This window comes from Schistocerca gregaria, chromosome 8 (assembly GCF_023897955.1).
Source record: "Schistocerca gregaria isolate iqSchGreg1 chromosome 8, iqSchGreg1.2, whole genome shotgun sequence".
Lineage (NCBI taxonomy): Eukaryota > Metazoa > Arthropoda > Insecta > Orthoptera > Acrididae > Schistocerca > Schistocerca gregaria.
The window spans coordinates 264157350-264171450 of NC_064927.1; the positions used below are offsets into that span (position 1 = coordinate 264157350).

Genomic DNA, 14101 nt, shown 5'->3' on the forward strand with positions numbered 1-14101 from the left:
AACTGGGCGAGTGCTAGGAAGTCTCTCTAGACCTGCCATGTGGCGGCGCTCGGTCTGCAATCACCGATAGTGGCGACACGCTGGTCCGAGGTATATTACCGGACCGCGGCCGATTTAACGCCTACCACCTAGCAAGTGTGGTGTCTGGCAGTGACACCACATTCCTCCCCCGCAAATCGGCGTACGGTTGTGGCATAAGGCTTCCGCCTGTGGGGAGGACCTCATGTTGACGTATGCGACGAGGTGGGGAGCCTAACAACAGGCGAGGCTGTGCCACCTGCACCCTGCCTTTCGGACTGCGGGGAGCTAGGAAACGCCTGAAAACCTGCTCCAGGGTGCACGCCAACATGCGGTGTATGTGCCCGTAGAGAGACAGGAGGGGCCGAAGGGTCGACCTCCTTCCGGCCGGGGCACCTGATGGGCGAAGACGACATATGGTCTGGAGCGGGCAAGAGTACCATGTCGAAGGACAACAGGTCTCGGGAAGCGATCGGCATCGCCTGACCCAGGGAGGCGCCCGGCGGTTGTAGCGACGCGTTGCCGGCAGGAGTGCAGGCGGCGGTGGCGGCGGCGGCGCGTCCCCATGGGGCAAAATGGAAGGCAGCGTCGGTAACACCTGGGGCTGAGGTGGGCCAGTAGATGGGGCGCTGACCAGATGGCACCGTCGCTGAAAGCAGACGGCGAGCGGCAGATCCCGTGCGACGACAGAGGTGCAGCTGATTGAGATGCCGACGCACCTCACCAGAGGCCCCCAAATCCAGATACATAGCGCTGCCAAGACAGCGAAGAATGCGCCCTTCGAGCCAATGCCGTTAACCTCGATAGTGGCGATAGTAGACAATGTCGCCTGAAGCAAAGGCAGGTGTCTGCCGCTGCACAGGAGCCTGATCCGGCGGATGTAGCAAAGACATCAAGGTGCGATGATGACGACCATGGAGCAACTCAGCCGGTGAGCGACCATCTCGTTGCTGAGAGCGATACGAGGACAAAAAGAGCAATAACGCATCCTCCTGAGAATGCGACTCTTTCAACTTCAACATCTGTGACTTGAAAGTCCTGACCAATCGTTCAGCGGCACCGTTTGACTGTGGCGAAAACGGCGCGGACATCCGATGTTGAATACCATTGGCCTTGCAGAACGACTGAAATTCTGCGGACATGAAGTGTGGCCCATTGTCGAAAACAATAGTCTGTGGAAGACCTTCAATGCAAAAGATAGCGGATAATGCGTGGATGGTGGCTGATGACGTCGTGGAAGACATCCGGACAACAAAAGGAAAATTACTGAATGAATCTACCACAACCAACCATAGAGCATTCCTGAATGGACCAGCAAAATCGATGTGTAATCGTTGCCAAGGGGAAGTGGCTTTTGGCCATGCAAAGAATTTCTACGGTGGTGCTGATTGTTGTTCGGCACACACCATGCAAGAAGAGCACATATTCGTAATCGCAGCATCGATTCCGAACCAAGTACAGTGCTGACGAGCAATTTGTTTCGTTCTCACTATACCCCAATGACCTTGGTGGAGAAGCTGTAAGACAGAGGACTGTAATGAACGTGGTACCACGACCCTGGACTGATCATTATCAGAACGCAACAGCAAAACACCACGTCGTACAAAAAGCCTCTCCTTGTGAGCAAAAAATCGGCGAACCAACGGGTCCCCGATCCGTGACTTTGATAAGGGGCATTGCGTAGCAACAAAACGCAGAACGGGAGCAAGGACAGGGTCGGCAGATGTGGCTGTAGCTACACGACGAAAATCAATCGGTAACGATTCGACCACGTCATCGATTTCCGCATCAATGAACATGCAAGCAAGTTCGAAGGAATCGAATGCCCTATCCTCAGCAACATGCAAGCGGGACAACGCATCGGTGTTTCTGTGCTTAGCAGTGGACCGATACAAGATACTGTAGCGGTACTGCGAGAGGAAAATAGACCAGTGAATGAATTTCTGCGTTGTACGTAGAGGTACAGTCTTGGTTGGATGAAAAAGCGATGTCAACGGTTTGTGGTCTGTGATTATGGTAAAGTGAGGACCATACAAAAAATCATGAAACTTTGTAACACCAAATACGAGAGCCAATGCTTCTTTCTCGATCTGTGAATTATTTCTTTGAGCAGACGAGAGCAATTTGGACGCAAATGCAATAGGGCGATCGTGCGATCCATCTTTGTGTGCAAGCATAGCACCGATCCCGAAATCCAATGCATCCACCATCAACAAGAGGGGCTTCTGGGGATTGAATGGCGTAAGGCAAGTATTGGAAATCAATACCAGTTTCAACCGGCGAAAGGCGCGTTTGCATTCCGTCCTCCAGATGAACGGAACACCATTATGGCATAAGCGATGAAGCGGAGCTGAAATGGAAGAGGCATGCGGCACATAGCGGTGGTAGTAATTTATTTTTCCCAGCACAGTCTGTAGCTGCTTCAAATTCTTCGGTGAAGGCAAGTCTTGTATGGCACAAAGGTGCATTGGACTGGGATGTATGCCTTGGGCATTGAGTACATGTCCCAAGTATGGCAAGTCACAAGCAAAAAACACACATTTGTCCTTCCGCAAGCGAAGACCATTTTGTCGCAAGACCTGAAATAATGTTCTGAGATTGGCCAAAGGTTCTTCTTCCGTCTTTCTGGAGATCACAATATTGTCTAGATAATTTGCTGCAGTAGGGACTGACGCACAAACAGTTTGTATATATTGCTGAAACAATTCAAGGGTGGATGCACACCCGAATGGCAGTCACTTGAATTGATACAAACCAAGATGCGTGTTAACCACCTAAACACGCTGGGATTCTTCGTCCACCGGTGCAAGTACGCACCTGCCAGGTCCAACTTCGAAAAATATGTGCCTGGGCACAGTTTGTCAAAAAGATCTTCCGTTCAGCGTAAAGGAAAAGGTGCAATCACTAGTTGTGGATTCACTGTTGCCTTGAAGTCCACAGAGTCTCAATTTTTCCAAAGGTTTTGGCAAAATTACTAAGGGTGATGCCCAGAGAGAAGCCTGCACACGTTCAATTACACCTTGTGATTCCAAATTGTGTAATGTTTTTGCAACCTCATCACGCAATGCGTGGGGAACATTGCGCACTCTGAAAAATTTCAGTTGCGCGTTTACTTTCAGTTCCAAATGTGCTTTATAGTTCTTAGCGCCCGGTGCAAAAATGTCTGCAAATTCTTCACATAGACGAGAAACACTGTCGGAAGGCACAGTCTGGTTCACTGATGGACCTGATTTACTATAGACAAGTTAAACAACTGAAATAAATCGAAACCAAACAAGTTTACTGCAGAAGAAGAACGAAGGACATAAAATGACACAAGTTTTGTTTGTCCTTTGTATGTTGCAAGAAGGCTGCACTGTCCTAACACAGGGATCTCTTGACCTGAATCGCTAGTTAACTTAACATATGCGGCACGCAACGGAGGTGTGCCCAGCAGTTTTTAAGTGTCTTGATTGATGAGTGAAACGGCAGCCCCGGTATCGAGCTGGAATAGTATCACGTTGCCATTAACGTGCAAGTCCACAAAAAGTTTATCGTCCTGCTGGCTAAAAGAGCGACTGTGTCGTGCAACATGAACTGACACTGGTACATAATCACTTGCGACTTGATGGCAGTTCCGGCGATGTCGATGCACCCTATTTTTGCGACGAACACAGTCACTGTTAGAAAGAGTGGCACTGGGCGGAGTGGAATGAACTACATGAATTTCCATGGACGAAGTTTCATGAGCCTGAGTATCCTTGGTTCGATTCAGATTCCGGCGCGAAGCAAAGGGCCTGGAACGGTTTTGAGCTTCCGATCTGAGCTTTTCCTGGCAAACACTCTGAACATGTCCATTTTTATTACAATAAAAGCAAATAGCTTGGCGTGACAGGAAAATTCTCATGCGAATGTTTAGTAGCACACCGCGGGCATGATTTGATCACTGCATTTGCTTGCCGGCGGGGCACACGTTGCGGAGAGCCTGGCGGCAGCGGCGCGGCCAGGCGCGAGGGCTGCTTACTGCTCCGTGCAGCTCGCCCGGCGGGCCGGTTAACCTGACACACTGCTGGTGAAGTTTCAAATGATTCCTGAGCAAAGTCAAGTGTGTCCTGCCGATCCAATATGTCCATCACTTGTTGAAGGGAAGGATTTGCTAGTTTCAAAACCTGTTCCCTTATACGAACATCAGAAACGTTCTGTGCAATTGCATCACGTACCATAGTATCTGAATAAGGGAGTCCACATTGACACTCAAAAGCACAATCCCTAGTAACGCCTTGCAAGGTTGCAACCCACTCCCGACTAGTCTGACCTGCCATACGTTTTGTACGAAAGAAGGTATACCGTTTGGCAACTATATTGACTGATTCTTTGAAATATGCATCTAATGCAGACAAAATTTCTTCATAGGACAGAGTTGCTACGTTGCGTCGGGGAAATAATTTGACTATCACACGGTACGTTTGTACACCGACTGAAGATAACAAAAAGGCTTCCGCTCGATACCTTGAATTATGTAGGCAGTGAGATGGAATCCAAATTGGCATGACGACTCCATCCAGCTTTCCAGTGCAGCATCAAAAGGTCGAAAAGATGGTGCAACAGTGTGTTGTGGCTGCGTTAGCGGTGAAGCGGCTGCTGCTGCATCGTTTTGCATCACACGTTGACCCTGTACGAGCTGTCCAAGGGCATCCAGTAAGGCTTGTGTCTGCTGATTCTGTAAGCGATAAAATTCAGACAGTACATCTGGAGATTGTGGCGAAGGCATTACACAAGGAAATCAGGGCAATATTGATAAGGATGCGGTTTTGCCTCGTCGCCAATTTTGTGGTTGGCAGGAGAGCTAAAACCGTGTTACTAGACGAGGCTGAAAGGCACGATTTCGCTCACGCAGGCTGGCGTGAGGTCTGGAACAGGACAAGGAAATTAGAATTTAGAAACAACGGACGTAGCTGGTGGAATACTTAACTTTTATCCATTAATGATGAACGTCGGTTTTGACGGTACATAGTTCACAATATCAATAGTAACTGATAATGGTGCCTTGCTAGGTCGTAGTAAATAACGTAGCTGAAGGCTATGCTAACTATTGTCTCGACAAATGAGAGCATATTTAGTCAGTGAACCATCGCTAGCAAAGTCGGCTGTACAACTGGGCGAATGCTAGGAAGTCTCTCTAGACCTGCCATGTGGCTGCGCTCGGTCTGCAATCACTAATAGTGGCGACACGCGGGTCCAACGTATACTACTGGACCGCGGCCGATTTAAAGGCTACCATCTAGCAAGTGTGGTGTCTGGCAGTGACACCACATAAACAACCTTTCTCGTGAATTTCAATGAGCAGTCTTCTACATTTATTGTAGATCTTGCAATCTTCTGTATCAAAAATACCTTTCAAGGACATAACAGAATGTTTTTGTTTCATTGTATTCATGATTTCTTGCATCTTCAGCAAGTAGAGGCCTTTTAATTGTAGCATATGTAAAATAACTTTACTTGTAGCACACTTAAAGTAATTATCTGGCAAATTGCACAAAGCTGTAACAGCTAGAGCTCATTAGTTTGGAAATCCACACAGAATAGTCATTGCTAAATCTCCCCTCCCCCCCCCCCTCCCCCTAGATAATTTCTCATGTATTCACAATTTTTCATTTTTAGGGAATATAACTTTTGTATCAATTGTGTGAAATTTGCTATCTCTTGTGGCACATATTTTGAAGTTCTTCCCATAATGTTTCTCGTTTTGAAACATTTTGTATATGTATTTTGTGTGTGTCAAATATAGAAAGTACAACATTTGCTGACACCTTACCATGATGTGTTATATATGCTTTATCAGCAGCTGATGCATATTTGCCAGGTTCCTTGTACCAGACACAATTATAGTCCACAAATCAGAATCTAGTAAAATCATTTTCATCCAATATGAACAGGAAGTGTAATTCACTCCACTTGGTTTCTCAGTAGTGTGTCTGTTTTCCATCATCTCTGTTTATTTTCCCACTCAGTTTAGTGTTGTTTTCTTTCCCGTGAGACCACAAACACAGTTCGGCTTCAATTAACATTTTTCAAATGTGTTGACAAAAATAATGAGCCAGTATTGGCAAATACTTTGTCTTCACCACGCCAATGAGGTTTAGGTAAGTTAATTGACACTAACACAATTTTCTGTTTTCTTCATTAGCACAACAGGGCCCATAACCATTGTTGTAATGGAATAAAAGTGTTGTGTCACACACATTGTACTTATTGAGAGAGAAACTACATACACCATCAAAGCAGTAACAGAGCAACATTATAACAACACTTTGTCCTTTTTTTAAATGTCAAAGATAATCCAACACATCATAAAAATGGAATGAATGGGATAAATAAATAATTTTTTTCTCTGTCTATCTCTTAACACTTACGAAAGCTAGCAAAGTTTTGTTTATCTTTTCCATGTGCTTGTTGACAACTCATTGCTTCTGCTTTTTGGTGATTGGTCTCCTAAAGTTTAAATTATTTTATCTGTTAACATTTGGATATCTAAGTGTTGTATTTTCTCCCAACTAGGCAGTGATCCAAAATGATAGGTTATGTTTGGGTGGTGGTGGTGGTGGTGGTGGTGGTGGTGGTGGTGGTGGTGGTGGTGGTGGAGATGGTGGTGGTGATAGCATACTAGAGTTTTTCCTGTGTCTTTAGGTTAATGGTAATAAATACTGTGATCTTATACACTCTGAACTGTACAAAAATAAATATGTGGCAGGATGCAGACTTCATAGCAGTAGTGACAGCTGTTATCACATTGTTTTACTCACCACACAGGTAGAAAGAGCAAAGCAAGTGATTAGTTACCATCTTCTCTGAAATTTATGATATACAAGAGTCATTCTAAGAATAACCGATGTGGTCTGAGGAGTCATGTAGTTATCTCCCCACCCCCGCCATTATGTTGTAGACCTTTCATAACATTTTACAAGAGGATGATGCTAACAGTGAGGAGGAACGGTCATTTATTGTTTATTTTCGTGATTTTAAAAGGTGTGACAAAATTAATTATTCCAACAAGTGTGAAGTTTGTAGTGTAGTATGATTTCTGAATGCGATCAAAGTCTGCTGTATCGAAATCTACCTACAGGTAATCAAAGCATATGGAAATGTAATGATGGAAACCTTAGTTTGAAAATGGTGCATCATGTTTTATGGGGACAAAAATATATTTGTGATGAAGAATATTCAGACCAACCTTCAGTTATGACAGGTAAACTCAAATCAAGGATTGAGGAAAAACTACAACACGGTAGAAATTTCATTGTTAGTGGACTGAACTTGTTCTTTCCTGAAACTTCATGATTAGTTCTTTATCAGATACTGTTAGTGTAGATTTGGGTTATGTATGCCACATGAATTCCTCGACTTTTGACAGGTGGGGAAAAGAAAACCATGGGGCCAGCACTGGCTTTTCTCACTCACTACAAGGATAACAAGGAATATGTGAGACACAGCACTAGTCAGTGGAATGGCATCATTCATGATCCCCCAACAAAACCGAACAAATTCTGAGCACTAAAAGGTTAAGGCCACAGAATGTCCTACTAAGAGACCATAAATGCAGCACCCTATTGTCAGATCCTATGTTGTACCCGTCTAAACAAATGGCATGGATTTTCTTCCAGTGGCATTATGCTTCTTCACAGTAACGCTCACCCGCATTGTGCTGTATTTGCAAAGGATTTGCTTTGGTAGCTTAAGTGGAAATTTTTGACATCTGCTTGTAGCCTGCATTTTGCTCCCGGTGATTACTATTTGTCTTAGAAATTGAAGGATTTTTTGGGTGAAAAATAGCTTGGAAATGACTGTGAAATGAAAGAGCACAATAGTGTCTGAACAAACAACTTACCAGCAATGTGTACAGAATGTGTAGGAAAGATTGTAGAGTCCTGTGACAAGTATGTAAATTTGAACAGCATATACTTAGAAAAATAGCTAAGGTATATTTTTTTTTTCTTTTGCAGATTTCAGGAATAATAGTATTACAATAATCACACTTACAAAGTATGTTATCTATTTGATACACGTAATTTACTGCTGCTGATATGCTATAGCCTTAATCAAAAGCAGTGTCTTACAATTCATTGAGTGAAAATGAACATCTATCTATTAGAAAATTTTAATTTTGTATGGTCATACCCCATTTATATGTTCTCAGAGTTTTTGATAGTTTTTTTAAATCAAACCATTGATGTATGTGCTTTAATCTGTTCTTTTTAATTTCACTCATTGTTTTTATTTTATCTCATGTATGATAACTTCACTTGGTTGCCCATAAAACATGAGTAATTTAAGTATGTGTAAAGAACATATTGTTAGATATTAATGCTGCACAAACACGCATGATATAATTCTCTGTGGTCTATCCCATGTACAAGTCCTATTCCACTTTTCTTTAACAGGAATATACTTCTTAAATGAACATCAGCTGCACAGCCTCATAATTCAATGCTCTAGTTAAGAAAGGGATAAATTGTTCCCTGGTATACTATTTCTAATGGTAGGCTTGTAATTATCTCTGTGATCTGGCTAGGGAGATATCTGCTGCTACTACTCCTTTTCCACAAACCAAATGTGATCAGATTTTCATCCACCTACACACCCAGAAATTTACTGTTTCCATATTTTGTTGTCAAAATGTTAATTCATTATTTACATTGGTGTTATGAGAATTGCCTGTCCGTAATTAAGATATGGTAACATGTTTGATTGGGATGTGGTAAAGTACATTGTAAAATACCTTTTCTTTCACTATACATAAAATCAGGGACTGCTTGTGGTTCATAGTCACTTGTAACAGAACGCATTATTACTAACTGTCGGGATCTTGCTATTTTTCTAGCAAAAGTACACACATTGCCACACAATGCAGACTCCTTAACTGTCACTCACATGACCATGATGATACTGATTATTTACCTGGTTTGATGGAGGTGGGGAGGGGTGGTGAAGGATGCACAAGCAAGGAGCATGTAGCTGGATACTACGAGGCAGGTCTTTGGACAGATGACTCAGTAGCTGCACAACAAGACTTGAAAGGAGTTTAGAGACTAGATGGTGTAAGAGATATAGTAAGATGGATGGGAGAAGGGGGAAGGTGAGGTGAAGAGGGAGGCAGAGGTGGGTGGGAGAGAAAGGGAGAACAGTGGAAAAGAAGGTGGGGAGGACAAGAGGGGGGGGGGGATATGTGTGTGTGTGTGTATATATATATATATATATATATATATATATATATATATATATATTTTTATTTTTATTGGCAGTAGCCATTCATGTGAGTAGGCGGTTGGTTACTTGCCATGTCCATATAGAATGCTGTGAAGTAATTGCAGCATAGCAGATATATATAACATGGCTGCTTTAACACGTGACCCTGCCTTTTATTGGGCACAAAATGCCTGTGACTCAACTGCAGTAGGAGTTGGTGGCTGGGTGTGTGGAACAGATCTTTCGTCTGTGCCAACCAAAGGGGAATGACCTGTGGGGTCCAGGTTGGAATGGGGATGGTCAAAGATATTCTGTAAGCGGGGTGGGTGGCAAAACATTACTTTCAATGATGTGGGTAGGATATTCCCCATTTCAGGGCAAGGCGAGAGGTAATCGAAGCACTGGTCAACTATGTGCTGACATTGGATAATCAGGGGATTGCAGGATGATGCCTGGTTACCAAGTTTACTTGTCGAGGAGGACATAGCACAAGAGATCTGTTTATGGATGAGCCGAATGGGATATTGTGGTCAATAAAGGCTGTAGTATGGTTATTGGTGCATTTCAACATTTCCTGCTTTCCACTTCAAATGCATTGTCCATAGTTAGGTGCGTGCGTGCGTGCGTGCGTGTGTGCGTGCGTGCGTGTGGTCGTCTGTCTGCAACTTGACTTGTCTTCTTTACAGTAACGAGAAATCTGTCTTCTCCTTCATTGTTGATATTTCTACTGGAGTTTCCCTTGTTTGATATTTCAATAATACCATATTTTACAATCTATGAGACACACCTTTTTGATTCAAAAAATTGCATCCAAAATTCAGGTGCATCTTATATGAGAAATTAGAATAAAAGTATCAAGTGTTTGACTTAAAACTCCCACCAGTCTTAAAAATGGCCATATATTCGGTGCCACAGGAAACCTATCTCTTGTCTGGCAACATTGGACTCAACATGAGTTCCGGGGATTCACAAGCTTGCTAACACTGTCTCATCTCGCCCCACCATCACAAACCCAGAACACTGTTTATCCTTTGCTGTGTCATTGCAGTGTACAGTGCCACTGAACTTGAATTTAAAGTGATTTTTGTTACCAGTAACAGTACAATATTTTTGTTAGTAGCTAGTTTAGCAATGGAAAAAAAAGGTATTAACATGATGTGGGCTTTAAATTGAAAGTAGTAGCATATGCAGACCAACATTGAAATAGAGCAGCTGGGTGGCATGCAGCTCTCTACCAACAGAAATAAAACCATTCACAATTGGCAGCCTAGTAAAGAAAAACCAAAATAAATTAGGAATACTGAATGTGCCAAATAGAGGACTGAATACAAAATAGGCAAAACTAGAAAATGAGTTCAAGGACACCATCAGAATGCAGTTGGAATTAATATAAAAATTATGTAAATAGATGCTCGTAAGCTATTGCTAACAGACTATAAGGGTGGAGTTGATTGGTGCTACAGATTTATGAAGTGTCATGGACATAACATGCGAACGAAAACCAAAATATCTCAGAAAATGCTACAATAGTTTGAAGAGAGAATTTTATCTTCCCATCATTTTATTATTCGACATTGAAACAAAATCAATGTGGAACTAAGCCGAATAGCAAATATGTGACATTTGATGTGCCAAGTAACTGAATGGTTGCTATGAAAGGTGCTGAAACTGTAACTACAGACTAGTGGACATGAAAAAATGCACTACACTGTTTTCTTTTCGTGTTGTGCTGGTGGTACCAAACTTAATCCAATGATCATTTTCAAGTGCAAAAAATGCCAAAACCTTCTGAAATATCACGAACTGGTGGTGTCAACGTACGTAGACAATCGTTGGCTGGATGAGGCCGGTATGAAATCATGGATTAACAGAGTGTGGGAGAGAAGCAAAGGTGCTTTTTTGAAGAAGAGTTTTCTTCATGTGCCAGATCAATTTAGTTGTTATTTGGAAAATTATGTGAAAGAGAAATTGAGACAGGGTAATATGGAGCTTGCTGTTATTCTGGAAGGACTTACTTCACAATTTCAACTTCTTGATGTGTTGATAAATAAATCATTTAAAGTGTATATGAAAGAAGAATGGAACAAATGGGTGATGGATAAAACCCAACATGAACTCAAGCCAAAGGGAGCTTTAAAAGACCTACAATCAAAAAAAGTGTGCCAGTGGATAAATAGTCATGGTCTAGCGTTTGATAAGACTTTCGTAAAATCATTCAAGAAGTGCAGCATAAGTAGTGCTTTCAATTGTTGTGGAGACCACTTTTTATATGAAGAGGAAGAAGAAGAAGAAGAAGAAAGAGATTCAGCTGACAATTTTCAGGGATTTTAAAGGTCAGTTCGGTTTTAAAAACTAAGAACTTTTTTAGTCTGGCTTTGCAGTGTAATAATAAAAATGGTAAAGCTGTAATTTTTAAAAATGCTTAAAAATGAAGGTGTATCTTATAGACCATAAAATATGATACACCATAACTTTTCTACAGATAAAATACACTTGACAAGGAAATTTTTGATGGTCATTACTGTAGCTGTCTGGTCAACCTGTAGGCTTTCTATGTAGGCAGACAGGATTTTGATTGTATGTTAAGTTGCAACAGTTCTTTTTCTTCCTTGTTGTAAAAGACATGTACTGTATGGAAAACATTGGTCTATTCCTTTCATATGCACTTAATTTGCTGTATTAGGAGTGACAGTTTTTATGCTGCAGATCAATGAGGGTCACTTGTAGTGGCAAGTATGATAAAACTTGTGACAACATTTGCTGTCTTCTGTAGACGAGTGTGATGTATTAATAACACACAGTCGAACAAAGTGGCGAAGATGATCAAAATCAGGTTGTTCAGTCAACACAACAGCAGCAGCAGCAGCAAAAACACTGAGGGATGGATCCATTGATGCACAGATTTCAGTGTGCTGTATCATGATTATTGGGGGCCACTGAAAAATCTCTCTGTATGCCGTGACAAGATACTGGTAGTTTGTTTATTCCTACCCAGTTTCAACTGACTGCTGGTGCTACTAAGTGACAAAGCTATGCAATGTTTTTGAAGTAAATACTACATTTGAAGTAGAGGCATCAGTGCCTTTAACCAGTTATGGCTTGAAGACACTGATACCTATGCCTTGAATGTTATATTTACTTTGCAGACTTGTTGTGGTGTTTATCAGTTGTGTACAAAACCCAGGCCTAGTTACTACAGTGTTTTTTGTAGAAGTGCTCTGTATATTTTCCCCCCATTTAAATTCAAATACAGTAAGCTCCCGTGTATTACCTATTCGATGTATGACTAAATCATTTCGTAAATTCGATGTGTGATGATGTAGTGGTCAGATACATTGCTGAACTACTCCATTCATTAAAACGATTTGAATGTTTCCTCTTCAGTTGTGGCAGATCAGTTATTCAATTATCTGTGGTGCCTGTGTTGATTTAGTTGATTTGTCTTACACTCTATGAAATCTTTTAATAATATTAGTTACTCATCTCAAACATAATTTGCCGAACTAGTATGGCAAGGGAGAAACATCTTGTGTCACATGCTCGATGCCGAATAAGATAATAAGATACAATAAGACATCCCAAATCACTCTCTCTCTCACACACACACACACACACACACACACACACACTCACAAACAAACGAGACATCCACAATAAAAATTATCATTGATTAGTGCATAAATGTAAAGCCCACTTGTTCAACAATATACTGAGAACAACATACGGTGGACTAGAAGAATCTTTAACATTGATGAATCGTAGCCAAACACGACTCTTTGCTCATACATAAATTTCAAGAAAGTTCTTGCCGAAATTATTAAATGATTGTAAGATGTGGATAACATACACTCCTGCAAACAGTCTTGTGAAATGATGAATAATACATTAGAGATAGTGAACTGATAAAAAAAAGGAGCTGGGTCAAAAGGAGGAGAACGAGAATAGTAAATAAATCACAATGTAGTCAATACACCCATAGGAGAAACAGTTTTTACTCACTTTGTCAGCTGAACATTAATGTCAAAACTGGTTACCTGTTAGCAGACATGGACTTAGTCTGGCACTGAGGCACGTATGTCTCCCTTTCCCCCATTCCATCTCTCTCTACTCCTCCTCCTCCTCCTCCTCAGTTGTACCTTTCTCGTCGATATTTATTATACAAAATTACAATAAATGGATAAACGTAATGAAAAAGTGTTGCTTTAGCATTAAAATTTCTCATTACTTTGTTGCCAATTTTTGGAATGAGGGAATTGTGCCGTTGTAGAATTATTAATAATATTTTGTTTTGGTTTAAGTCAAATTCATAAACTGGAACACAGATAATGCTTGCTACAATATTTATGTGCAGGATTTGGTTCTACATTCATCATGGGCTAATTTGTCACACATGAATTTGCAGGATTATATTTTTTTGTTTTGTAGCAGAAGGAGACTGGGAAGAAGACCATGAGAAACTGGCAGAACTGGCTGAGCAGTCTAGACTCGCTATTCATGGAAGTGAGGGTGCAGCAACAGGGCCTATATCGTCGACACCTCGACACAACCAGCCCCTGTCCCGCACACAGTCGCTTCCTCATTCTGATTCCTCAGAAGACTTTGATCTTGAGGCTAGAGTTGCCCATCTTATGCTTGAAGAGGAAGATGAAGGTGATCTAGGAACAGATGATGTTGTTCTAGAGAATGGAGACCTAGATGCACCAGAATCTCATCAACACAATAATCATTTAGAGGTGAATATTAGATCTAAACTTCTGTTTGTATCCTGCCAGTTCTTGCAATGCACAAAGATAGATGGCAAGTCAGAATGAAATTCTGCCAGTAATGTAAAGTCCAGATGAATTCTTTGTGTATCTGCTTG

The 14101-nt window shown here is 41.7% G+C and overlaps 1 protein-coding gene across 4 annotated transcripts in view; it reads left to right on the plus strand.

The window, feature by feature from the left end:
- LOC126284282 (protein PAT1 homolog 1) overlaps positions 1-14101 on the plus strand; it is a 113585-nt gene that overhangs the window by 13707 nt on the left and 85777 nt on the right. For 2 of the 4 annotated variants that reach the window (XM_049983106.1, XM_049983107.1), the window contains exon 3: positions 13666-13973. In XM_049983106.1, the coding sequence (XP_049839063.1) occupies positions 13666-13973 (308 nt within the window). The remainder of the gene's footprint in view (positions 1-13665; positions 13974-14101) is intronic. The other 2 variants (XM_049983109.1, XM_049983108.1) reach the window with 1 other exon arrangement.